Source organism: Trichechus manatus, unplaced genomic scaffold (genome assembly GCF_000243295.1).
Source record: "Trichechus manatus latirostris isolate Lorelei unplaced genomic scaffold, TriManLat1.0 scaffold00008, whole genome shotgun sequence".
Classification (NCBI taxonomy): domain Eukaryota; kingdom Metazoa; phylum Chordata; class Mammalia; order Sirenia; family Trichechidae; genus Trichechus; species Trichechus manatus.
In genome coordinates, this window is record NW_004443944.1 from 20416709 (window position 1) to 20440515 (window position 23807).

Genomic DNA, 23807 nt, shown 5'->3' on the forward strand with positions numbered 1-23807 from the left:
ACAGTTTTGTGAAAAAGAAACTACTTTTCCACTGAAATAAGGGAGCATGATCCATCCCACATGTGCAGGGTACCCTGAATTCATGAAGCCTTATGTGCTCATGTTCTGTCCAGTAGAACTACCTGTGAAATGACTAATCTTGAAACATGGAGCTCCATAGGTGGCCAGGAAGTACTGGTCACCAAACCTGTACCTGCCTCCAGCTCTGTCCAAGGCCCATGCTCCCCATGGCCTTGGACCAGCCAGGCATACAAGGGCATGTGAAGTGGAGCACAGCATGAACTTCGCAGCCTGTCTCAGGCCACGAGCATCGAGTTGAACATCTCCTCTTCAAGAGCTGATTTCCCAACCACCTAGTTTATTGCAGCCAGTTCTTTACTTGGCCCTCAGTGATTTTGACAGTCAAATGGCTTAACATAGGCAGGTGTTCTGAATGGCAGGTGACAAAGCTGACTTTGGCCAAATAAAAAGAAAAAGAGTGTTAAAAAGACCAGAAGTTCTCTACATCATTGGGAAAGCTGGAGAACTAGGCTCAAGACTACACTTCCAGGAATGACACCACAGCACTGGTCTGATGAGGAAACTGCCGCAGTTGCTGCCACTGAGTACAGATTGCTACAATTTGCATTGTTGCCACTTCTACACCAGGAACTCAGTTTTGTGGGTGCTGTTACCATTACTGTGGCATGAAATAGAGCTCCTTAGTCTCTTCCTGTGTCACTAGCTCTTGAGTCAAAGTCCCACACAGGTGCATCCCTGGGCCACATGCCTGGCCCTAGCTTCAGGGGAGGAAAGTCAGTATCTGGCATTTCCGGCTATATAAGTGGAGGTAGTTATTGCCTTTTATCATGGTTCATAAAGTAGAGAATTCCCTGAATATAGGAAGGAGTTCAGTTGCTGAGCAACCAAACCAAATGACGAATGTCCAACACTACCCACAACAAAAACATCAACATAGAATAATCAGGAAATGTTGGGCGATACCCTATAGGCTTGTTACATCTGTCTTATTCTACACATAGAGATGCAAAATCCAAACACCAAGACACCCTCTGGTAAAGAGTGTTAATTACCTACCCAACATCATTCCCCTCTCCCCGAGTGTCAGAACCCTTATGTTATTAGGGGTAGCAATGTGCCCAGCTAATAAACTGCATAGCACAGCCTCCATTACTGGTAGGGTTGGGTGGCTAATGAGATGGAAGCAGAAGTCATTGTGTAAGCCTTCCAGGAAAGCTCTTTAAAGGTGCCCTTTTGCTCTCCCCCCTCCCTTTCCTCCTTTTTCCCTGCCCAGAACACAAAAGTGATGGCTACAGCTCCAGCAACCATTTTATGATAATGAAGCAACTCTAATATTGGAAGCCATTTGCCCAGGGTGGCAGAGCAGAAAAGCCTCAGTGTCTGATGACCATGGACCTGTCATACTTGCCTTGGACCACCTAACACCATTCTTCTTATGTGGTGGAAAAAAAAAATAAACCTGTTTCTCCTTTAAGCCATTGTTACTTTGAGTCTCTGTGACTAGGAGCTGAAGGTAACTCCTTACTGATACCAGCTGTCCTCAGTGGTTTCGCAGGTGCCTTCTCTTCTAGCTGTCCAAGATATCATCATCCTCTGGGGCATAGGAAAATCCCAGGAATGCACTTGAGGCCCCGGAGCTGCTGGCCATAGTGTCTGGAGTGCAGCCAATAGACTTTGACACGGCTTCCTGGGTGAACGCTGGGTCAAAGTGTTTCAAGTCAGCAGGTCCTGCCTGTGAATATAAGCCAACAAAGAGAAGGGGTTACTGGGGTCAGAGCTGCCGAAGGAACCCAGATGCCTTGGAGAGGGATGGTAGGCCTCCCCTGTGAGTATCTCCTGGACACCCTTACTTAACTGTCACCCATGGATTTACATTAATCATTTTATTCCACATGGTCCACTAATCACACATCCATTCCTCTAATCCCCTGCTACTTTGCCTTCTCCACACCAATCCTCAGGCAAGTCAGTGAGTCAACAGATATTACTGGATGCCTACTAGGCACTGTTCATGGCACTGGGAATACAAAATAGAGTGAGCTTCCGTTTTCATGGCGCTTACATTATGCAGGGAGACTTTGGCTCACTTACTCTGGACAAGTCATCCAGGAAAGATCAATCGCTAGAAAAGGACATCATGTTTGGTAGAGAGTCAGTGAAAACTAGGGAAACCCTCAATGAAATGGATTAACACAACAGCCACAACAACGGACTCAAACATATAAAACATCATGAGGATGGCACAGGACTGGGCAACGTTTTGTTCTGTGTTACGTAAGGTGGCCATGAGTCGGAGCCTACTCAATGGTAACTAATAACAACAACAACAGGGAGATTGACGATAAGTGTGTGAAAGAATAGATAAAGACGTAATTTAAGGTGTTGATGGGTCATACGAAGAAGATAAAATATGGTAGAGAGTGACTGGGACTCCTTTAGCTATGTTTGGGGAAGACCTATGTGGGAGAATATAAAAATGGCCACAAATTCTTCATCTCCCATCAAAACCTCCCTTGAATATGTGTTAGCCATGTGACTTGCTTACACCAATGGGTATTACCAAATGAAACACAAGCAGAGGCTTGAAAAAGGCTTACACACTATGGACCGCTCTGACCAGGATCACAATAGAGGGTTGCAGGTAAGGCGGGAGAAAAATGTAGAACAAAATCCAAATTCATAAAAAAGACCAGACGTACTGGTCTGATAGAGACTGAAGGAACCCCCAAGACTATGGCCCTAAGTCACCCTTCAGAGGATCTGAAGCCACTCCCAGAGATCACCTTTCAGCCAAATAATAGACAGGCCTATAAAACAAACAATAACATCCGTGAGGAAAGTGCTCCTTACAGCAATCAACTACAGGAGACCAAAAGGGCAACATTTGCCCAAAAGCAAAGGTGAGAAGGCAGGAAAACAGGGAACTCAGTGTGGAAATGGGGAGAGTGTTGACAAGTTGCAGGGATTGCAACCAATGTCACGGAACACGTTGTATATAAATTATTGAATGGGAAACTAATTTGCTCTGTAAACTTTCACCTAAAGCACAATTGAAAAAAAAAAAAAAAAAAAGGCTTGCATACTGGGGCTTGTCCTCTCTTGCCGCACTTGCGACCCTGAGGTTTGGAAGCAGGTAACCAGAGGAAGGGTCTGCAGATCTGCTTTAGCATGGCAGTCTTGAGCTGTGGAACCAAACAGACATGGTTTCCAGCTTCTCAAAAAGGCAGTGAGTTGCAGTGGTCCCAGTTCACAGCTCAGAGTTCCAAAACCAAAATATGAGTCCTGGCCCTGGCCCTTGTCAGCTTTGTGGCCCTAGACAAGGTAGGTATTTTCTGTTCTACAAATGAAGAGACTGATGCTAAAGAAACTTATTAAAGGTCACTCAAGCGGTAGGTGTAGGAACCAGGAATTTACTCCCAGTATGTCTCACTTTAGGGAGTCCTGGTGGCACAGTGGTTAAGCGTTTGGCTGCTAACCAAAAGGTCGGTGGTTCGAACCAACCAGCTGCTCCACAGAAGAAAGATAAGGCGGTCTGCTTCCGTAAAGATTACAGCCTTAGAAACCCAATGGGGCAGTTCTACTCGGTCCTATAGGGTCGCTATGAGTCGGAATCAACTTGACGGCAATGAGTTTGGTTTGGTTTGGTTCGGTTTTTGGTGTATCTCACTCGTAAGTCCAGGCATTGCATTATATTGCTTCCCTATCTAGTATCTTGTGTATCATTTTCTCTCCAGGTTGTATGTTTAATATTAACCTTACTTTTTTTAAATCCCAAGATGAAGCTTTTCAGATACCCAGACTGAGTGTATCCTATCTGACAACTAGAGTCAGGAATCTCAAGGACATGCTCAGGACTTGTTCAGGAACAGGTAATTCATCAAAGAACAAATACAAAAAGCTAATTAACACTGGCAGTGTTTAGTGTGCAGACTGCTTGGAGGGAGGGGGCTTGATACTGCCCTCTGCAGATGGCTGAGAGAACCTCAAATGTCCACTTCAATGGGGCTCCTTTCACTCATACTACCACTGCTAATCAACACTTAAAAATAACCACCTTCCCCATCCAAACAGCCAATAATGACTTTAAAACAAAGATAAGAATGTAAGGGGGCAGGGAAACTAGATTAATGGAAACAAAACAACCAGAATGGAAATAATGAGAATGTTCACGCATTGTGAAGAATGTAACCAGTGTCACTGAACAATTTGTGTAGAAATTGTTAATTGGGAACCTAAACTGCTGTGTAAACCTCCACTGAAAACATAATAAAATATTATTAAAAAATAACCACATTTACCATAAATCAAAGCTATATAAATTAAGACAATATGAGATGCCATTTTTTACTTATCAGATTTGCAAAGTAGAAAACAATGAACAATGGTACATACTGCAGAAGGTGGGGTAAGATGAAATTCTCCAGCAGATCCTGCTGGTAGGAAGTAGATTGGACTCCCTTACACAGAGTGGACAAGCAGTATGAATCGAGAACCTAAAAATGTTCACATTCTTTGACCTAGTAATTTTCCATTGGGAATCCATCTTAAGGAAATAATCAGAACTCTGGGCAAAGATATGCATTCAAAGACGTCCTTCAGCATATTATGACAGAGAAAAAAAATGGTAACAACCTGAAGTCCACCATTAAGAGCACGGTTGAGTAAATTATGTTATCAAAATAAGATTGAAATATGCAGCCAACTAAAATTATAAAGTTTTATAAGACATGGGGAAATTATGACATAGTTTTTAGCAAAATATGAAAGGGAGATAGATACAGGTATAGATCTATAAAGTATGACCTAACTATGTAAAAACCATGAAGAAAAAAGACTGGAAGGAAATATGCTAACAGTGTTTTCCCTTGGAGAGTGAGGCAATAAGGGTTTTTCCCTGCTGCTTTATAACTTGTTGGTACTTTACACACTTTCTACAATAGATACATGTCATTTTTCTTATCAGGAAAAAAAAATTAATAGAAAAAGATAAAAATAGCTTACAGGGCTTGGCTCTGTCTGGGTGTGCTATGTGACACAGAGCACTTTAAAAACTGTAAAGTGCTCTGCAAGGGGGTTATTGGTGCTAAAGATAAAGGAGTGGTAGTTTGGCTCTTTACACAGAGCTAAACTGGCAGCCAGGCCTTCTGGGTTCTAGACCCAGCTGTGCCTCTAACTTATTGTGTGGCCTTGGACAAATCACCAAGCCTCTTGGCCCCTGTCTGTACAAAGAGGGCCAGCCCAGATACCCTCCAGCTCCCACCAGCCTGGGAAATCCAGGATCTAGATGTCATGACCTCTTACCACATTTGGGTTGAAGGGTGGAGTCAGCCTCTTATGGTACAAGTCGTCCCAGTTAATGGGACTGAAGAATACATGGTTCTTTATCTCAAGCTGCGAAAAGAAGGTGCAGATCAGAAGTAGCCCTTTCCATAAATGCCCCCACCCTACTACCCCCATACTCCACAGAGTCCCAACTCTACCCACAACTAGCTGTCAAGCCCTAAAACCTTTCCTGGGAAAAAGGAACTTTCAGTTCCGGCCAGTTTCCTAGGACAAGAGGACATTCTGCAGCCAGGTCTCTCCACTGCGCCATCATCTAGAATCCAAACCCTTCTCCCATACCATTTGTTCTTTCTGTGGCTATTTACTGAGCACCTACTCTGTGCAAAGGAGCCCTGGTGGCACAGTGGTTAAAGCACTCGGCTGCTAACTAAAAGGTCAGCGGTTCGAACCCACCAGCCACTACGTGGGAGAAAGATGTGGCAGTCTGCTTCAGTAAAGATTACAGCCTTGGAAACCCTATGGGGCAGTTCTACTCTGTCCTACAGGGTTGCTATGAGTTGGAATCCACTCAACCGCAGCCAGACTCTGTGCCAGCACCATGCTAGGCTTTGGAGGTATGTCAGTGAACAAGACAGTAGAATCTGCCCTGGGGCAGGGGTGGTCCCAGGGTAGTTTGGGGACCCCTGTCTTCCAGAATGCAAGCCAGAGAAACAGGCCCAATCAACTCTCTAAGGAAGGTTTGGGAAATGAAGCCTCAGGCAAAGCTGCAGATCCTGAGACCCAGAATTTAGGACTCACCCCTGGGCATGATTCACCACTTTTTCCTAATCAAAACCAGCGTTGGCACCAACATCCTCCCATCCCAGCAGGACTCTCCCTCTATCTGTGCCTGTCAAAGAATGCTTCCCTCACCCCTGTATCAGTGGGCTTGTTAAAAAGCCAAAATATCTCTAGAAGAATACCCCAGAAACTGGTAACACTAGTTGTCTCTAAATTGAGGAATTGGGTGGCCAGAGGGACTTTTTCTGGATACTTTCTGTACTCTTTGAATTTTGATCTATGTGAACGTATAACTTATTTTAAAAGTCATACTTTGCTTTAAGATGCAAATTTCTACTTAGAAGAAGGGGACTTATCTTCATGGAAGGCCCTGTTCTTTAACCTGGAGAGGGAAGAGTGGGCAAATGCCTTAAATGTTGTTAAACTTCACAGTATCTGGCACGTAGGGTTGTTGATAAAAACAGTTAAAAAGCACCTACCATGTGCCAGGCACTGTTCTAAGTGCTTTGCATGTATTAATTCATCTGATCTTCAAAACAGCTATATGAAATAGGTGCTGTTATTACAGATAGGGAAACTGAGGCTCACAGGGAGAAATTAAGCAATTTGCCCAAGGTCCTACAACTAGTAAGTGGAGCAGGGATCTGAACCGTGGTAGTCTGGCCTCACTGTCCATGCATCTTAACTACTATGCTAGAAAGAAAAGAAACTTCTAAGGAGAAAAGTACTGAGATCTTCTTTTTCTAAATCCAAATTATCTTTTTTTGGGTAAAGAACATAAGATTATTTTTAAAGAGGTATTTTAAAAATATCATGAACTTGTTAAAGGAACAGACTGTGAATTATTCATCTCTATATTCTGAGTGCCCAGCCTGGAGACTAGCAAGGAGTAAGAGCGCAGACACTTGTAAATAAATAAATAAAGCAAGTCGAGTCACTCTGCACAGAAGCCAGAGGAATCTTCTTAAAGCTTAAGTCAGGTCATGCCACTCCCTTGCGCAAATCACCCAACAGTTTACCACTCCCTTCCCTGTTCCCACCACAGGACATCTGCACATCCCTGCCATCTGTGATGCCCTCTCCCAGCTCTCTGCATGAGCAGCTCCTTCTCATCCTTCAAGTCTCAAGTTAACCATCACCTCCTCAGAGAGGACCTCCTTGACCATGCCAATGTGAATTAGCGCCCCCCCCCCATTGTCTGGCTTAGTTCATTGTTCCTTTCCTACCTGACACTTGTCACACTTTGTGATAATTGCATATAATATTGTTTGTTGTCTCCCCGTGCCATAAAGAGACCCAGTCTATTGAATCCCTAGCACTTAGCTCAATGCCAGGCACATAGTTTGTGCTCAGTAAATATTGATTGAATAGAAGAATTGATGGATCAAAGAAAGCAGTCAACTAGTCCACAGCAGTAAATTTCCAAATGAACAAGTTAGCAGGGCCTGGTTTTAGAGGACAGCTGGATGCGTGTTAACATGCATGTGGGCCAAGAGCCCCACAAAGGGCCAGTGCTTCCCTGGCAGGTCACCTACAAAGTCTGCTTTGGAGCCCAGCCGCTGCCTCTGGTCCTTGTGGAGAAGGCCTTGCAGGAGGTCGCAGGCAGCCACCGTCTGGCCCCCAGGGATCTGTAGTGGCTGGTGCAGAATGTTCTCATACATTTGGGACACATCTTGGCTGTAGAAGGGTGGCTGGTGAGAGAGGGAGAGAGGCTAGAGGATCATCCATGCTGATGCAGACACAGGTCTCAGGGAGTCTTGGAAAGGTGGGTAGCCGGGTGTCTCAGCCAGACCCATATCTTAGGCACTGGTTCACAGAGCAGATTGAGAGAGGCAAGACACCCAGGCTTTCAGCACAGCTGAGATGGCTGCTGGGAAGACCAGGAAGTCTCTCCCACCAGTGTTAGGTGTGTGGCTCCCAGGAGCGTCTCCTGTCCCACCTCTCTTAATATGATATCCAGCTTGGGCACTGTACTTTGCACTTTGCAAAGCTTACACCATCACCTTCATCATCTCATCCCAGCCTCACAACCACCCCCCAAGATCGGCTGTAATTTTCAGATGAGAAGACTGAGGCTCAGAGGGGTTAAGTCAGGCAGCTAGGAAGGGAGTCAGGCCCCAAGCCTTGTTCAGGGCTCACTTGTGTCTCCTGATGCTCTTCCTCACACCTCCTTTGCCAGCTACTCCTTCTCCTCACTCTGCAGAGCCTTTCCTTCATATCCATCAAGCTATGTGGGCAAAACCACCCCAGGGTAAAGCATGGCCTGGGGCAAATCTACACATGTCTCCCCCTAAGCAGGCAGTTTAGGATTGGGCCTAGGGGCTGGTTCCATAACCTACCAGCACTGTGACCTCACTGAGCCTCAATTTCCCTCTCAGTAAAATAAGAACAACTCTATTTCCTGCAGTGCCAGCGTCCAAAGGCTTTAAAAAAAAATTATGGTAAAAGATATATAACATTTGTCATTTTAACCATTTTTAAGTGTGTAATTCAGTGTCATTAATTACATTCACCATGTTATGCAGCCATCACCACTATGTATTTCCAAATATTTTTCATCCCCCTAAACAGAAACTCAGTAGCCTTTAAGTAATAACTCCCCTCATCCACCCTCTTCCAGTTCCTGGTAACCACTGATAAATTTTGTCTCTATGCATTTGCCCAAAGGATGTTTTGAGGCATCAAAGGAATAAGACATTAGATGGTGTGTTGTAAACTGTGAGCATTATTGAAAATAAAAATAGAACCTCATATTCGCTTTGGCATCATCTCTTTTAGCCTGGAGTGGAGAGGTGGCTCATTTGCTTCCCTGAGCAAAGCCTGAGCAGGCCACATGAGGGAGAGACCCACCCCCAGGTCTGCCCAGAGCCAGGTGTCCCTCGCAGATGGCTACACCCCACTCACCAGGCCTTGCAACATCTCAAAGAGGACTGCCCCCAAGCACCACCAGTCCACCGCCCGATCGTAAGGCTCCTTCCGAAGCACTTCAGGAGCCAAGTACTGTTGGGGGCAAACACACATATTTGAAAGACCCCTAGCCTAAGTTTTCCCATCTGTAAACCAGGCACTTGGAGGAGAAGATCACCAGGGGTTGATCCTGCTGTGACATTCACTTGATATCCGTTTATTCATTTAGCATCCATTCACCAAAGGCCTGCTTTGTGCAGTGCCCTTTGCCATGTGCTGGGAAAATAGAGATCAGGCAGGACCACTCTGTACAGTTGTACATGTTGCACTGCACAAAAGTACCAGTCAAAGGGGCAAAGGGTGCTGAAATCCTGGCTGTGACCCATTCACCAAGCCATGACCCTAGTGCAGGGCTATATCAGGCAACTTTATTTTTGCTTAAAGGGGCACTTTTTCTAATTAGTCTACCCAGAGAGGGTGACCTTTTAATTTGTACAAAGACATCCAATGGGCTCTCCATGCCCTGGGAATAGGACAGCCCTGGGAGCAGTCACGGTGCAGTGGGGAGACTAACGAGTAAACCGTATGCGGCACTTACTTATATGGGAAATCTTAGTGACAGAGGGATGGAGCAGGGTCAGGAAAGAGTAGGTGACACTTGAATTCATATTGACAGACGAACAGACACCATGTATCTATGTGTTGGAAGAGGAGAGGACCTGAGGCAGAGCTTGTGCTTTCTGCCAAACCCAAGGGCTTGGCGATCTCTTAGGTTCGTATCTCTGCCACTGAGGAGAGGTGTCTTGGCAACAGACAGAGCCACCCTGAGAGACTGTGTGGGTCTGGGTAAGGGCAGAGGGTCCCACAGACCTAAGCCCTACTCGGTGTGTGGTCCCAGGCTGGTCACTTAACCTTCTAGGGCCTTGGTTTCCTCATCCACAAAGTGGAGTGCATGATCTGTCCATGGGGGCTGTTTCAAGACTATGTTCTGATGTATGTGCTGGCCTTCAAACAATGGGAGCAGCCGTGGTTCCTCTTGTCTGTGCTCCCTGGCACCACAGCAGCAGTCGAGTCATGGGAAGGTAATGTGTTGGGGCCTACAGAAGGCAAGGTTTCATGTCCCCTGTTCCTCACCCCTGGCAGGGTCCTAGGAAGGGATGGCTGGGCTGTCAGACTTTGTGGGGCCAGTTGTGTCCATATGCAGACACAGACACTGGCTCCTGCTCAGAGAAGCCATCTGTCCATCAGCTAGCCTGGAACCAAACCGAGGAAGCCCAGCTGAGATCCCAAACACAGCTTTTCAAGCATATGGGGGAAAACAGATCAGCTAAAATCCTGCCCCATGTCAGGCTGGGAAGAGAGTCTCAGTTTTACAGCCTCAGCACCTCTGGTCACCATGATGTCTGTCCAAGCCACTGGGAACCCCTTTGGGACCAAGGTTCAAGGTCCAACACTGGTAAGGATTCAAGGAAAGGTTTTACCCTAAGGCTGCAGGCAGGCCTTGGCAGAACAGACAGACATGTGTGAAATTACTGCTGACCCACAAATATTAACCCTCGAGGGGTGGGCCAGCGTTTTATACTTGCAGGTCTTGAACTTAACTCTCAGGCCAGGCCACATGGACTTCACCCTGTAGAGCAGTGCTGTCCAATACAGCAGCCACGAGCCACGTGTGGCTATCCAACACTTGAAAGGTGGCCAGGCCGAATTGAGATGAAGTGTAAAATACACACCCAATTTCTAAGACTCAAGTTAGAAAAAAGAATGTAAAATATCTCAATAATTTTAATATTGATTATATGTTGAAATGGTAATACCTGGATATATTGGATTAAATAAATTCAACTATTAATTATAAAATTAATTTTACCTGTTTCTTTTTACTTTTTAAATGTGGCTGCTAAAAAATTTAAAACTGCTTATTTGGCTTGCATTTCTATTTCTAGGGGACAGCACTGCTGCAGAGCATCACCAGCAGCTGGTCCCAGCAGCCCCTAGAGCCAGTGTCCCCATTACACAGATGAGGAAACTGAAGCTCAGGGCACAGCCAGCTCAGGGGAAGTACTTGGGTGAGCCCTCTCAGCTGTAATCTATCTGTTGGCTCTAAAGAGGAGCCATGGCCTCAACCATCCGATCTCTCCTAGTAGACTTCCGCTTACCTCTGGGGTGCCACAGAATGTGGACGTGGTCTCCTCGGGCTCTACGCCTTCCTTGCAGAGGCCGAAATCTGTCAGTACCACGTGTCCCTGAGGATGAGGGTGGGGTTGGAGGGTATGGCCAGGCCTAACCCCAAAGCTCAGATGCCATACCCCAGAGCAGGGGCTGTAGGGCCTGATGCCCCAGGCATAGAGACCCAGCATTGTATGCCAGAAGCACCATGGGGGGCATCAGATGGCATTCCACTGGCTGCCCCCAGCTCATCACAGACTCAGACCCACCCGCTATGACATCAGCAGCTCCAGACTGTTTTTGCTAGAGGAGCCTGGTGGCAGCATCTCCCGTGACAGAGGGCCAGGGACTTAGCAACTTGGCGGGAAGGTGGCTGATGGAGGTAATGGAGTTAGCGGATACTGCAGACCTCTGCCCAGATCCCTTCTTTGGGGCTGACATGCCCATCCTCCCCTCACTGCTGGGACAGCTCACAGCTGAGAACTGTCCTCAGTGGCACGAACTGCCTCATGCAACATTATGCCCTCCCTAGAGGCACTCCACATCCAATGACTGGTCGATGCAGGAGCACAAAGGCCCAGCCTCCCTGCCTCAATCTGGGACAACTCTAAAGAGCCATCCCTGCTCCAGGCCCTCCCAAGCCCTATGAGACCAGCTAAGGCCTCACTTGTAGCCACAATGCAGGTGAGCTGCTTCCTTTGCCCAGTCCTGCCTTCTTCACCCCCATAAAGGTGAATCTCTTGAAAGCATATAAGGTTTATACTTTCTGAACCCAACTCTCCATCTCAGAGTCTGCTTCCAGTGAAGCCAATCTAAGACACAGAGGGACTAAAAAATCTACTAAGCTCCACCTGGCTCCACCCCTGCCCCACACAGACCTCTTAACAGACATGTGCACATACATATACACATAATACAGTCTCATGTGTACTCAATGCACATGTTCATGCATGTATACATATGTGTGCACACATGCACATACATACTTGAATATATCCTTTACCCATATGCAGGCATGTACAATGTGCACATATGCATGCACACATACACATATCTACCGATGACATACAGCACACATGAGCAGCCATGCCCACATACACACATACACTAACCTGGCAGTCCAAGAGAATGTTCTCTGGTTTCAGATCCCTGCAGAAAATAAGAGAAAAGAGCCCTGTGGTGTTTCAGTCATTTAGTGCAGACAGTTGGGGATCCAGGGTCCTGGCAGAAGGACCATTCATGGAGGCCCAAGGAGGACAGGAATTTGGGTCTGAGAAGAGGAGCCTCCAACTTTAGCCCAGCTGGTGGGCCCTACTCCTCTGACAAGGGATCAAGTTCATCCCCAGGATTTCATCAGGATTTAGGGGTCCACACAACCCCTTGCTGTTGGGGCAGGAAGGCCTGGGTCTGGCTCTAAGCCACACGCAGGCCTCACCTGTAGATGACGTTGAGAGAGTGTAGGTAGCCAATGGCGCTGGCTACCTCTGCAGCGTAGAACCGGGCCCGTGGTTCCAGGAACCGGTGCTCCCGTTGCAAGTGGAAGAAGAGCTGGAGGAGGAGAAGGCACGTATAAGAGGTTTTCCTGGGGTTCTCCAAGCTTCTAGGGTGCAGGTGGGGGACCACATGATCCTCACCCTGTGCAGTGGCCAAGTCACCCCCCTCTCTGAGCTGCAGTGTACTCAGACCAAAAAAGTGCATGCCAGGCCCCACCCCACAGAACTGCAGGTGTCCAAAGTGTCAGCAGGAAGAAAGATTAAATAGCATTTACTGAGTATCTACTGTGTTCCAGGCTCCAAGCCAGGTCCTGTCATGTATCTTATCTAATTTAATTGTCATGATAACCCTCAAAGTATCAATTACACCAGTTTCATGTAAGAGGAAACTGGGAGGGTCAGAGCAGTTAAGTGACTTGCCCAAGGTCAGAGAGCTCATAATGGGCAGAGCTGGGATTTACACCTGGGCAGTTCAAAGATGTGCGAAGATGAGGATCATGTGGTCCCCCACCTGCACCCTAGAAGCTTGGGTGCAATAAGATGGTTATGGCGGTCAAACTGAGCCCAGGTTAGATGTGCCCATGGGACAATCACTTTGGTCTATTTTGCTGGCATGGAAGGCCTTTACCCCCACTGGGGGGGTCTTAGGGGCACCAAGGACAAAAACTCCTATCTTGGCATTAGGCTGAAAGGCATGAGATCACACAGGTTAAGTCTGGAGTCACTAAATTTTGTCATCTTGCCCAGAGAGACAGAGTGAAGTCCAGGAGGGACAAACCTGGCTTGTCCTAGCTGTGCTTCTGGATCACCATATGTCTACTACAGTGACCTGGTCACCACCACCCTTGTGGTCTACGGTGTAAAATGACCAAAAAACCATTGCCGTCGAGTCAATTCCAACTCATAGCGACCCTATAGGACAGAGTAGAACTGGCCCATAGGATTTCCAAGGAGTGGCTGGTGGATTCAGATTGCCCACCTTTTGGTTAGTAGCCAAGCTCTTAACCACTGTGCCACCAGGGCTTGGTGTAAAATGGGGGCACTGGAAACCTTGACCGCAGATCTCCTTTTAGCATTGATCTTTCCTAGGTTCATCAAAGTGGGTCTGTGCGCAGCTTTGTGTGGGGAAGCCATGAAAGCATTATGGCTGGAAGCCAGACAGACCTGCATTCAAATCCTGGCTCTGCCAGGTACCAGCTGGGTGGCCTTGACCAAGTGAGTGACATCCCTAGGCCTCAGTTTCTTCAGCTACAAAATGCATCTCTTGTAAGGATGCGGTGAGGTCATTCCAGCACCTGGGACACAGTGGGCATGTGGGGTGGAGAGCTCCCTGCCAAGAGCTGGCCCAGGGAGCCTCCCTGTAGGCCCACCCACCTCTCCCCCGTTGACATAGTCCAGCACAAAGTAGAGTTTCTCGGGTGTCTGGAAGGAGTAGCGCAGGCCCACGAGGAAGGGGTGCTGCACGTTCTTCAGAAGCACACTGCGCTCTGCCATGATGTGGCTCTGCTGTGGGTGACAGATGGGGTCCATGTCACAGCTCACCATAGCCTCTTTTACCCTGGCACAGCCCACATGGCCTTGCTGGTGGGGGCTGCCCTGCCCAGGACTGTCTCATGCCCTTTCTCAAACAACCTCTATGGCTCCCTATTGCCCTCAGAGCCAGTCTCAAGATCCCTGCCTGGTATTCAGGGCTCAGCATGGTTAGCCTCATCCCCAGCCAGTCTAGGTGGTCACAGCTCCAGCCCCTGGATCAGAAACCCCTATCCCAGAGATGATAAGCAAAGTACATATGATGACTAGTTGCATAAATGTATCCCAAGGAAAATCTTTAAAAGAAGAGTCTCATGGGTTACACATGCATTACTCACATTTATACCTCTGCTCTTGTTGTTCCTCCTGCCTGGATGGCCCCCCACCTTCTTTCCAGACCACTGGAATCATACCTTCAAGGGCAGCTGCAAGGCTGCTTCCCTTGGGAAGACCTCTCCTCCCTATTCCTGCAATATCCTTGTTAACATGAACTAATTCCTATCCTGAGTCGGCTGACTTGATATTCAGTACTCTCTCAGGGCCTGCTCTGCCCTCCTAATGGGGTTAGGTACTAAAGGGACTCAAGTCAGCTGAAGCATCTAGAAGCCCAGGGCTTGGAGGGCCCTTGGAGAGTATACAGTGTGACTCCAGCATTGAGCAGATGGAGGGCCTGGCACCTATAAGCGCAGAAGATGAAACCCTGTGTTTCCCAGGGAACAGCAGAGGGCCAGGAACGGGTCCTCCTGAAGGCCATATGTGCAAGGCAGCTTGGCCTGTCTCCCTTGAGAAGGGGCAGCATTCTGGGTACCACCTGGTCCCTGGCTGTGATCACCTCTGTCCCCTCTTCACCCAGCCCCATGGACCCCTCAGAGTTGGAGGCCATCTTTGGAGGCCACCCTAGGTTGGAGGTTGAGGGGCAGGAGAAGAGCTCTGGTACCTCTTTCTTCTTTAAGATGGACTTTTTTTGTAGCACCTTCACTGCGTAGAATGTCCCATCGGACTTGCGCTTGGCCAGTAGGACCTGAGCAGAAGCAGAGTTGGAAGGGCCTATGGGTGATAGGGCCAATCACCTCCTCTCTGAACTTCAGATTTCCCGACAGCAGCACAGGACCTCCAGCCCCAGCCCTGGTTCCAGGAGTCTGCAGGAATGTGAGCTCCCTCTCCCTTTTGGCCCATGCAAGTAACAGGCGGGAGGTGGAGAGGCTGGAGAAGGGAAGACCCAGATCTCTCACCCTCACCTCCATCACTCACCTTCCCATAGTTCCCTTTGCCAATGACTTTGAGGAAGTCAAAGTCGGTGGGCCGGGCACTGGGAGAAGAGGGAAGAACATGGGTCAGCATTTGTAGGCTCAGGGAAACTTGGTGTCTGAGACCAAACCCTAGCTTCTTTGTAACTTTGAAGCTGGGAAATAAAGGGAGCTTTCTAGGAACCAAAGCCTCCTTGCTGCTGAAGAATGCCTGTTCTCACAGCTAAGAGAGGGCTTATAAGACTGGGCCCTGCCCCTTTGGGAGCTCATCATCAAGTTAACAACAGATAATGCAAAGATAATAACCAGGCACAACTGCATAGACGGATATGGGATCTGGTGCAGGAGTCTCTGAGTCGGGGCTGAAGGGTGTGGAGTTGCTAACAATGCAACCAATCCCATGATTTTTCCACTCCATCTACTTCTTGAAGCTCTTGTGGAAATCTCTTCTCTGTTATCTTGCAAATGGCCCAGTGACCCGTTAGCCCCCAGTTCTGGTCTGGGATGGCCCACAGGATTGGCCGGTGCCACCACAGATTTCATCAGCCTTGAGAGAAGGTGAACCCAGTGGTGGTGGGGGCATTTCAGGCAGAGGGTTCAGCATGGGCACAGGCTGGTGAAACAGTAGGAGATAAAGTTGGGAAAGAGTCCTGGACCTAAACGGCAGAGGGCCTTGAACGGCAGACCAAAAAACTTGGATTTTATTCCCAAAGCAAGGGGAGGCATGTAGGACAGCTGCTTGAGAGATGAGAACTCACTTTGGGTTGGCTGAAGGCCCCAGGTTGATGTTCCCATTGACCCTCAGGTGCTAAAGACATTGAAAGAAAGAGATGATTAAGATCAGCAGGTCTAGACTTCTTAGCCCCTACCTCTCCCCAGGGCCAGGCTCTGATTGCCTTCTCCAACAATCTCCACGAGGCTAGCTTGCTTGCTTGCTTGTGTCCTCCCTTGAGTCCTCCCTCCCTCCTTCCTTCGTTCCTTCCATTCATTTCCTTACCTACCCACCCACCCACTCACCTGCCCACCCATCTAGGCATTTACCTACTTGCCCATCGACCCACACACCCAACCATCCACTCACCCATCCACCATCTCATTTGTTCTCAAAACAGCCTTGGGAGGCTACTGGTTGTTGTGCCCATTATAAGGGTGAGGAAACTGAGGCCAAGAGAGGAGCTGTCCAAAGTTTTACAGGTAGCTGGGCTGGGATTAGAGCCCAGACGTCCTCGCAACCAATCTCATGTTTTCTCTACCCCATCTACTTCTTGAAGCTCTTGTCTAAATTTCTTCTCTATTATCTTGCAAATGGCCCACTGACCCTCATTAGCCCCAGTTCTGGTCTGGGATGGCCCACAGGGTTGGCTGGTGCCTCCACCGATTTCATCAGCCTTGAGAGGAGGTGAACCCAGTGGTGGTGGGTGGGGGACCCAGAACCACTCACCTGTGGACTGGGGGTCCCAGCTGGGCTACAGTCCATTTTGTATCAGTGATCAGGTGGGCTCTGTGGACACAGGGAAAAGCAGGCATGAGAGCTGGTATTGAGGAGTTAGCTTCACCCGTCTAGGGCTTTGGGCACTGCTGCTCTCCCCTCCCTGCCTACTGGGGCCCTCTCCACCGCTCCCCAACTCCATGCATCTGCCATAGCCTGAGTATCTCCTACCCCAGAGGCCAGCCATCCCTACATGGGGCAAGATATTATGACCCCTGGGCCCAGCGTTTCTGACCACATCTCAGTGGGGATGGAGGGAGGATGGTCTGGGGTGACCCCTCCTAGGCTGTCTTTTCAGGGAGTCGAGTGTGGGGAGACAGCCAGGGCAGCTCCAGAAAGCCAGGTAGCCAGGGCTGGAAAGACCCTTGCAGAACATAAGTCTGAAACACTCCCACCTCCACCTCTACCATTTCACAGGTGGGGAGCCTTAGGCCTAGAAAGGGGAGGGGACTTGCCTAGGGCCACATAGTTTGTGAGAGGGAGGTTGAACTCCCCAGACTCCACACAGGTATGTTGGAGATCTTGAATGCCTGTGGACAGCCCAAGGCTGGGTTCTTTGCTGATTATCATCTCCCTGCCTCAAAGAAAGACCTCGCTCAGCACCCCAGCTGCCCTGGGGACCTTGGCTAGGCTATGGAAAGACCCAAGGCTGGCCAGTGTCTGAGGTCGAACATCAGAGGGTGTGACCAGCTGGTCTATGCAGCCAAGAACACAGTATCTTCCCTGCCCCTGCCTTGCACAGTGGAGGAGGCCTGGGTGTCCAGGCCCTGGCTCAGGGTGCTCAGGGCCCCACAGCCCTACCCCTGCTTGGAAAGTCAAGGACGAAAACAAAGACCTCATCTGGGAGATCAGCTGCTGGAGGGGCTGCTGGGCACTATGTACCCCAAGACCACAGCTGTGGCCCACTGTGGGGCCCAGCTGCAGCCTGGCCTCCCTGGGCAGGGGCTGCACATCTTTACAAGGGGGTCCTGCTGACCTCACCCCGTGGTCTTTTTGGGAGCTGAGGAAGTGACCACAGTGGGCAGGAGGCAATCCCTCAGCCCAGGCTGCTGACAGGCCTAGCCCTGTCAAGTCTTAAGGGAGGGAGCTGCAGAACTGCTGAGTAGGGAGTGCCGCCTGGCCTGGCCTTGGCCGTTGGTCTGTATTCCCACAGACAGCGCATAACATTCTGCACACCCTCTCCAGGGCTGTCCCCAATGCCCCTCTGCCAGGCCCTGGCCTCCCTGGCCCCACATACCTGTAAGCCCGAAGCCCGAGCAGAGGCCGTGGACTGAACCAGCAGCTGGAGCCGGAGGATGGGCAGCAGATAAGAGAGCTGCTCTCTGTTCTCCCAACAAGGGCTGATGTGTCTGTGCCTGGCCACCGGCCCGCCCCAGCACAGAGCTCAGAACTCCTCGCAGTCACAGCGAGGGGGCTGATGGATGTCACATGGGATCCAGCAGAGCTGAAGATGGGACTGGAGACCTCTGTTCCCTCGGGGACATCACCTCCCCCTGGGGGAGGGGAGAAGAGGGTATCTCCATGGCCGGGTACAAGGTCCCCAGGGCAGCCCTAGCAGAGCCAAGGGCTAGGGACCCTTGGGGCTTGTTAGGATGTGTGTGTGACTGTGTGGGCCAGGGTGCTGGGGGGCAGTGAGTAACATGTGTGCAAGTTGTTCATGCACAGATGTGTTTCAGTATGTCTGTCGGTCTGCTGTGTCAGTGTGTCTGTGTCTGTGTGTGAGTCTGAGTGTAGATGACGGCTTATAAGTATGGGTGTCTACCAAAGCATGGCTGTGTGTCAATGTGACCACGTCTGTATGTTTATGTTGGTGTGTGTCTGTGCATCTGTGACTGTGTACATCAGTGCATTCTCAGTGTGTGTGATGTGTGTGTGGTGAGTAGAGGAATGAGTTTCAGTGTTTCTGTGCAGTATGTAGCTATGTGTCAGTGTATATTTTTATATATATTAATGTGCCTGCATCAGTGTGCTTGTGTGTGTGTGTGAGTCTGTGTGTGGAACCCTGCATGTGTGTCTGCATACAACCACGGGTGTCTATTAATACATGTGTATGACAGTGTAACCACATGTGTATATGTAGGCCATTGTGTGTCTGTGTGCATACTGGTGTATATCAGTGCACTTCGTGTGTGTGTGTGTGTGTGTGTGTGTGTGTGTGTGTGTGTGTGTGTGTGTGAGAGAGACAGAGAGAGAGAAGGGCGCCTGCCTGTAAGAAGATACTATCCCCAGGGCCTACTCAGGCCCTGTGTGGACCATCCAAGGCTGAAAATAAGGTCTCAGAGACCTCAGCCATGACAGCTGAGACCCCTCCACCTTCCAAGAGCCTGCAGATGTTTTCAGAGGAACCTGGAGCACGTGTGTCCGGCTTGGTCCAGCTGGCCCTGGTTTCAGACTGCTGGGCACTTGGCCCGCTGGGCCTTTCCTTGCTGGCCTCTCAAGGGCTCTGGCCTGCTATCCCCAGAGCAGGCCTGGCTGGGTGACAGCAATCTCGCTGTGCTAAGGGGAAGAAAACAGGGTCCCAGCCTGAACACTGTTGCCTGGCTGCCTAGTGCAGTAATTAGGTACTCGCGGAGTCCCTTCCTCTCACCCAGCTCATGAGGTGTTCTGGAGAATGAAGGTTGGGCTCAGTTCTATCCTCCTGGAGCTTTCTTTATGGCTAGCACACCCCACAGATGAGGGGCTCAAGGGACTGAAGTGAACGGAGTTGGTCAGAGAAGAAAGTGAGTCCAATGGCCTCTGGGGTCTCTAAGGGCTCTGAAGTGTATGGGTTGGGGGGTGTTGGCCAAAGAAAACTCGAGTGAACAGTACCACAGCTGTCCATCTTTCAATAAAATAGAAATGTTGAACCAGTACACAGATTGGCAGGATGTCATGTTGACAAAACACACACCCAGAACAAGGACATTTCTTTCAATAACAAGACCCTAATGGGGCCTTCATTCAGCAGCACTGTCTATACTAGCAAAATAATAGTGATAATATTAACCTAAGTGTCCAACCATGGGGCACTTCAGAGTACCCACAGGCTGTAATAGCTCCTCGCTTGACCTTATATCCTTCTCCAGATACTGTCCTGTTTCTCTGTTCCCCTTTCAGTTAAACTTCTAGAAAGAGTTAACTGGACTTGTCTCCACTCCCTCTTCTCCTTCTCTCTCTTGAACCCATTCCAATCAGCTTTCATCCCAACAATCAACACTGAAACAGCAGATCAGTGACCTCCATGTACCAAATCCAATGATGAATTCTTCATCCTCCTCCTACTCAATTTCCCTGAAGGATTTCACACAGTCACTTTTCTCACTTGGCTTCAGGACTTCTTGGCTTTCCTTCTACCTTGTTGAATGCTGTCCCAGACTCCTATGTGGGATTTTCTTCCTCTTTCCATCCTTTAACACTGGCCTGTCCCAAGCTCAATCCTTGGACCTGTCTATCTATACTTGCCCCCTAGGTGGTCTCAACCAGTTTAACTGGTTTATACTCAACAACTCCCAAATTTCTCTCTCTAGCTCTGATTCTCTGCCAAACTCTGGACTCATATATCTAATTGCTTCCTCAAGAATTCAGTAGTTATACGTCTACAAGCATTTCAACCTTAACATGTCTACAAGAGAATCCTGATTTGCTTTCCTCCTACTCTGCCCTAGCCTGACCCTTAGTCTCCCCAGTCTCAGCAAATGGCACTCCCACCTACTCAAAAGTTCAAGCCGGCAACTTGAGACTCATTCTAGAAACCTTACTTCTCCCTTCACCTCACCTCCACTCCATTGTGAAAATATATCCAGAAATCACTGCTGCTCCTCGACCTTGCTGCAACCACCCTTCCTGAGCCACCATCATCACTTGCATGTGTTATTGCAATAGCTTCCCTTCCGTGCTAGGTTGAAGAATTTCCACCCCCACCCCCAAAAACATATCTGCATCCTAATCCTGGGAACCTGTGAATGTTACTTTATGTAGCAAAAAAGGATTTTGCAGATGTGCTTAAAGATCTTGAGATGGGGAGATTATCCTAGATTATTACAGTGGACCCTAAATGCAATCACAGGTGTCTTATAAGAGAGAGGCAGAGAGAGATTAGACGCAAAACAGGAGAAGGCAATGTGACCAAGGAGGTAGAGACTGGAGTAATGTGGTCACAAGCCAAAGACTGCAGGCAGCCATTAGAAGCTAGAGGAGGCAAAGAACAGATTCTCCCCTACAGACTCCAGAGGGAGCACAGCCCTGCTGATGCCTTGATTTCTCCCAGTAAAACTGACTTCAGACTTCTAGCCTCCAAAATTGTAAGAGAATAGATCTCTGTTGCTTTAAACCCCCAAGCAGGTGACACTTTGTTACAGCAGCCACAGGAAACTCAGACACTACTGTCTCCCTGCTTCCAACTTTACCCACTGAGTCTTTCAAAATGTAAATCAGATCATGTGACTTTGCTGCTCAAAACACTCCAGGGGCTCCCCCATCGCATGTAGAATAAAATCCAGTCTTTACCACGATCTAGGAGAGTCCACCTGATGTGGCTCCTGCCTCTGCCTCTACCTTGGTCACCCGTCACTCTTGACTTCTTACTGCCCTCCAGCCACTCTGTCTTGCCAACTCAAACACACAAAGTACCCTCTAGCCTTTGGCCCCTTGCACTTCCTTTTTTCCCTCTGCCTAGAACGCTTTCCCCCAGACATCTGCATGGCTGGCTCCCACTATTGTCACAGAGGTCTCTGCTCAAATGTCACCGCTCAGAGAGACTTTTCCTGACTACAGGTGACCAGTGTCCCAGTTTTCTTGGGACTGTGGGGTTTCCGGGAAGTGGAACTTTCAGTGCTAAAACCAGGGCAGTCCTGGCCACACTGGACAATACCAGTCCCTCTCATTCCCGTCCATTTTCTCTCTATATTTTCCTTCGTAGCACTTGTGACTCTCTGGCACCTTATCATGCAAACGTTTAATTGTTTATTTTCTGTTTCCTCCAACTAGAATGTCAGCTCCATGAGAGCAGGGATTTTCTTGTGATTTTTGAATTCCCAGCAGGGCCTGGGATGTATTAGGTGCTCAGTAGATATTTGATTAATCAATCAAGGAATGAATTGATAAGGTAATTATCATATGTTTATGAAATAGAATATTATACAACCAAAAAATGATAGATAAGCCTATATAATTAAAACGGGAACACAGACGCAATACGCTGTCAAGTAAAAAAGAGATTTCAAAAGAGGTTTCAAAACAGTTGGCGTACTAGGTTACCATTTTTGTAAAAGGGAAAGACATACATGTACATTTGTGTATTTGTTGTTGTTAGGTGCCGTCGAGTTGATTTTGACTCAGAGACCCCAGGTGACAGAGTAAAACTGTCCCATTGGCTTTCCTAGGCTCTGATCTCTACAGAATCAGACTGCCAGGCCTTTTTCCCACGGAGCCGCTGAGTGAGTTCAAACCACCAACCTTTTGGTTAGCAGCCGAGCGCTTAACTGTTGTGCCACCAGGGCTCCTTCATTTGTGTATAGATACAGAAAAAAGGCTGGAAGGCCATGGCCCAAGGTAACGATGGGTATCTTAGATTAGGTTATTTCTATCTTTGTACTATTGTGTGATATTTCTCAAGATGAGGCTGTTTAGGAAGCACTTAAGGACTATGACCTGGCGGAAACTTTGACATGCCCAGTGTCCACCTCCAACCCTCCCCCTATCACCTTGACTGTGGTCCCCACACCTGAGCAGCTCTTAGCTTCTAAGGCTTCTCTCCTGCCCCACTGTCTTCTGATGCTCTTGCCCAGAGGCTGGCCATCAACACCTTCTCCTGACCTATAGAGGCCCCTGTGACTTCCCAAGTGGTGGCCTAAGCCCCTCCATGAGCCCTCAAGGCTTTCTCTCCCCGTAACTTGTGCAGCCTAGACTTGAATCCCTCTGCTTCCTTACTACATGGACATGCTTACATCTCCATGGACCTTCTAAACAATTCTCTCTCCTTCGAACACTCCCCTGGCCAATCTGACCTGTTGAGCTAATAATGCTTTTCAGCTGTCCTCATTTACCTTCCCCAGAAGCCTTGCCAGACCCCCTCCTGATTTTATGAACCTCACTCCCTCCTTTCTGCCTGCTTTTGTTGTTGCACTTGGCTTCACACTACTGTAATTTATTCATTTACATGCCTGCTGGGACCCAATGCATATCACTGCTGACCAAGTTCAAGTGCCAGCTTGATCTGATTTTATTCTCACAGCTCCATGAGTTAGGAATTATCATCTCTGTATGAAGGAGGAGGAAACTGAGGCACAAAGAGGTGAAGTGACTTCATCAAGACACAAAGCTTATAAATCATATAACTGGAATTTGATTCCAGGCAGTGTGATTCCAACGCCTATAGCCTGGAATTGCAGGAAAAAGGAAGTTAGGAAGGAAGGAAGTTAGTGGGAAGGAAGTGAGAATGTAAGTAGGTTAGTTAGGAAGGAAGAAAATTAGGCAGCCATGAATTCAGAACATTAGTTAGTTGGGAGGGAAGAAGGAAGAAAGAGAGAGAAGAAAGAAGTTAGGAAAAAAGAAAGAAAATCAGGAAAGAAGGGAGAAGTTAGGAAGTTAAGAAGAAAAAAGGAAGGAAGGAAGGGAATTAGGAAGGAGAGAGGAAGGAAGGCAAGTAGGGAGTTAGGAAGGAAGTTAGCTAGGTAACTAATTAGTCGATTCAGCAGACCTAGAGACAAGGCCGGCAGGCAGGTATCCTGTTCATTGCTGAGCTTCTCACCTGAAAACTCTGGATTCCAGCTCAGGTCCTGGGAAACAGCCCTGAGCACGGCTCTATCCTCTCCCTCATCATGGTCCTTCTGACAGGAAACCCAATCCTGACTTGCCAAGCAACCTTCCCAGTCAGGAGCAACCTGTCACCTACTTGCCTGGGCTCCCAAA

General features: G+C 48.5%; 1 protein-coding gene across 3 annotated transcripts; it reads right to left on the reverse strand.

The window, feature by feature from the left end:
* Nucleotides 1-949: 949 nt before the first annotated feature.
* On the reverse strand, nt 950-23807 carry SGK2 (serum/glucocorticoid regulated kinase 2). Of its 3 annotated transcripts, none has more exons than XM_004370337.2 (13): nt 23647-23807; nt 16872-16931; nt 16189-16238; nt 15435-15492; nt 15121-15204; nt 14028-14159; nt 12596-12708; nt 12273-12309; nt 11151-11237; nt 8989-9084; nt 7620-7775; nt 5323-5412; nt 956-1753 (listed from the first exon to the last, which is right to left on the reverse strand). In XM_004370337.2, the coding sequence occupies exons 2-13, from the start codon at nt 16905-16907 to the stop codon at nt 1589-1591; spliced, it is 1104 nt and encodes a 367-aa protein (XP_004370394.1). In that variant the 5' UTR covers nt 16908-16931; nt 23647-23807; the 3' UTR covers nt 956-1588. The 3 variants fall into 3 exon arrangements, with proteins under 3 accessions (XP_012414310.1, XP_004370394.1, XP_012414307.1); XM_012558853.1 differs by lacking the exon at nt 23647-23807 and adding an exon at nt 17057-17106 and having other exon boundaries at nt 1589-1753; nt 16872-16929; XM_012558856.1 differs by lacking the exon at nt 23647-23807 and having other exon boundaries at nt 950-1753; nt 16872-17022.

Bases quoted from the DNA above. Each gene is read 5' to 3' on its own strand.
- SGK2 (XM_012558856.1), bottom strand. From the start codon at position 16,907: ATGGACTGTAGCCCAGCTGGGACCCCCAGTCCACAG. The intron at 15,493-16,188 runs GTGAGTTCTCAT...CTCTTCTCCCAG, and splicing joins GGGCCTTCAGCCAACCCAAA to TGCCCGGCCCACCGACTTTG. The intron at 9,085-11,150 runs GTAAGCGGAAGT...TGCCCCCAACAG, and splicing joins CATTCTGTGGCACCCCAGAG to TACTTGGCTCCTGAAGTGCT.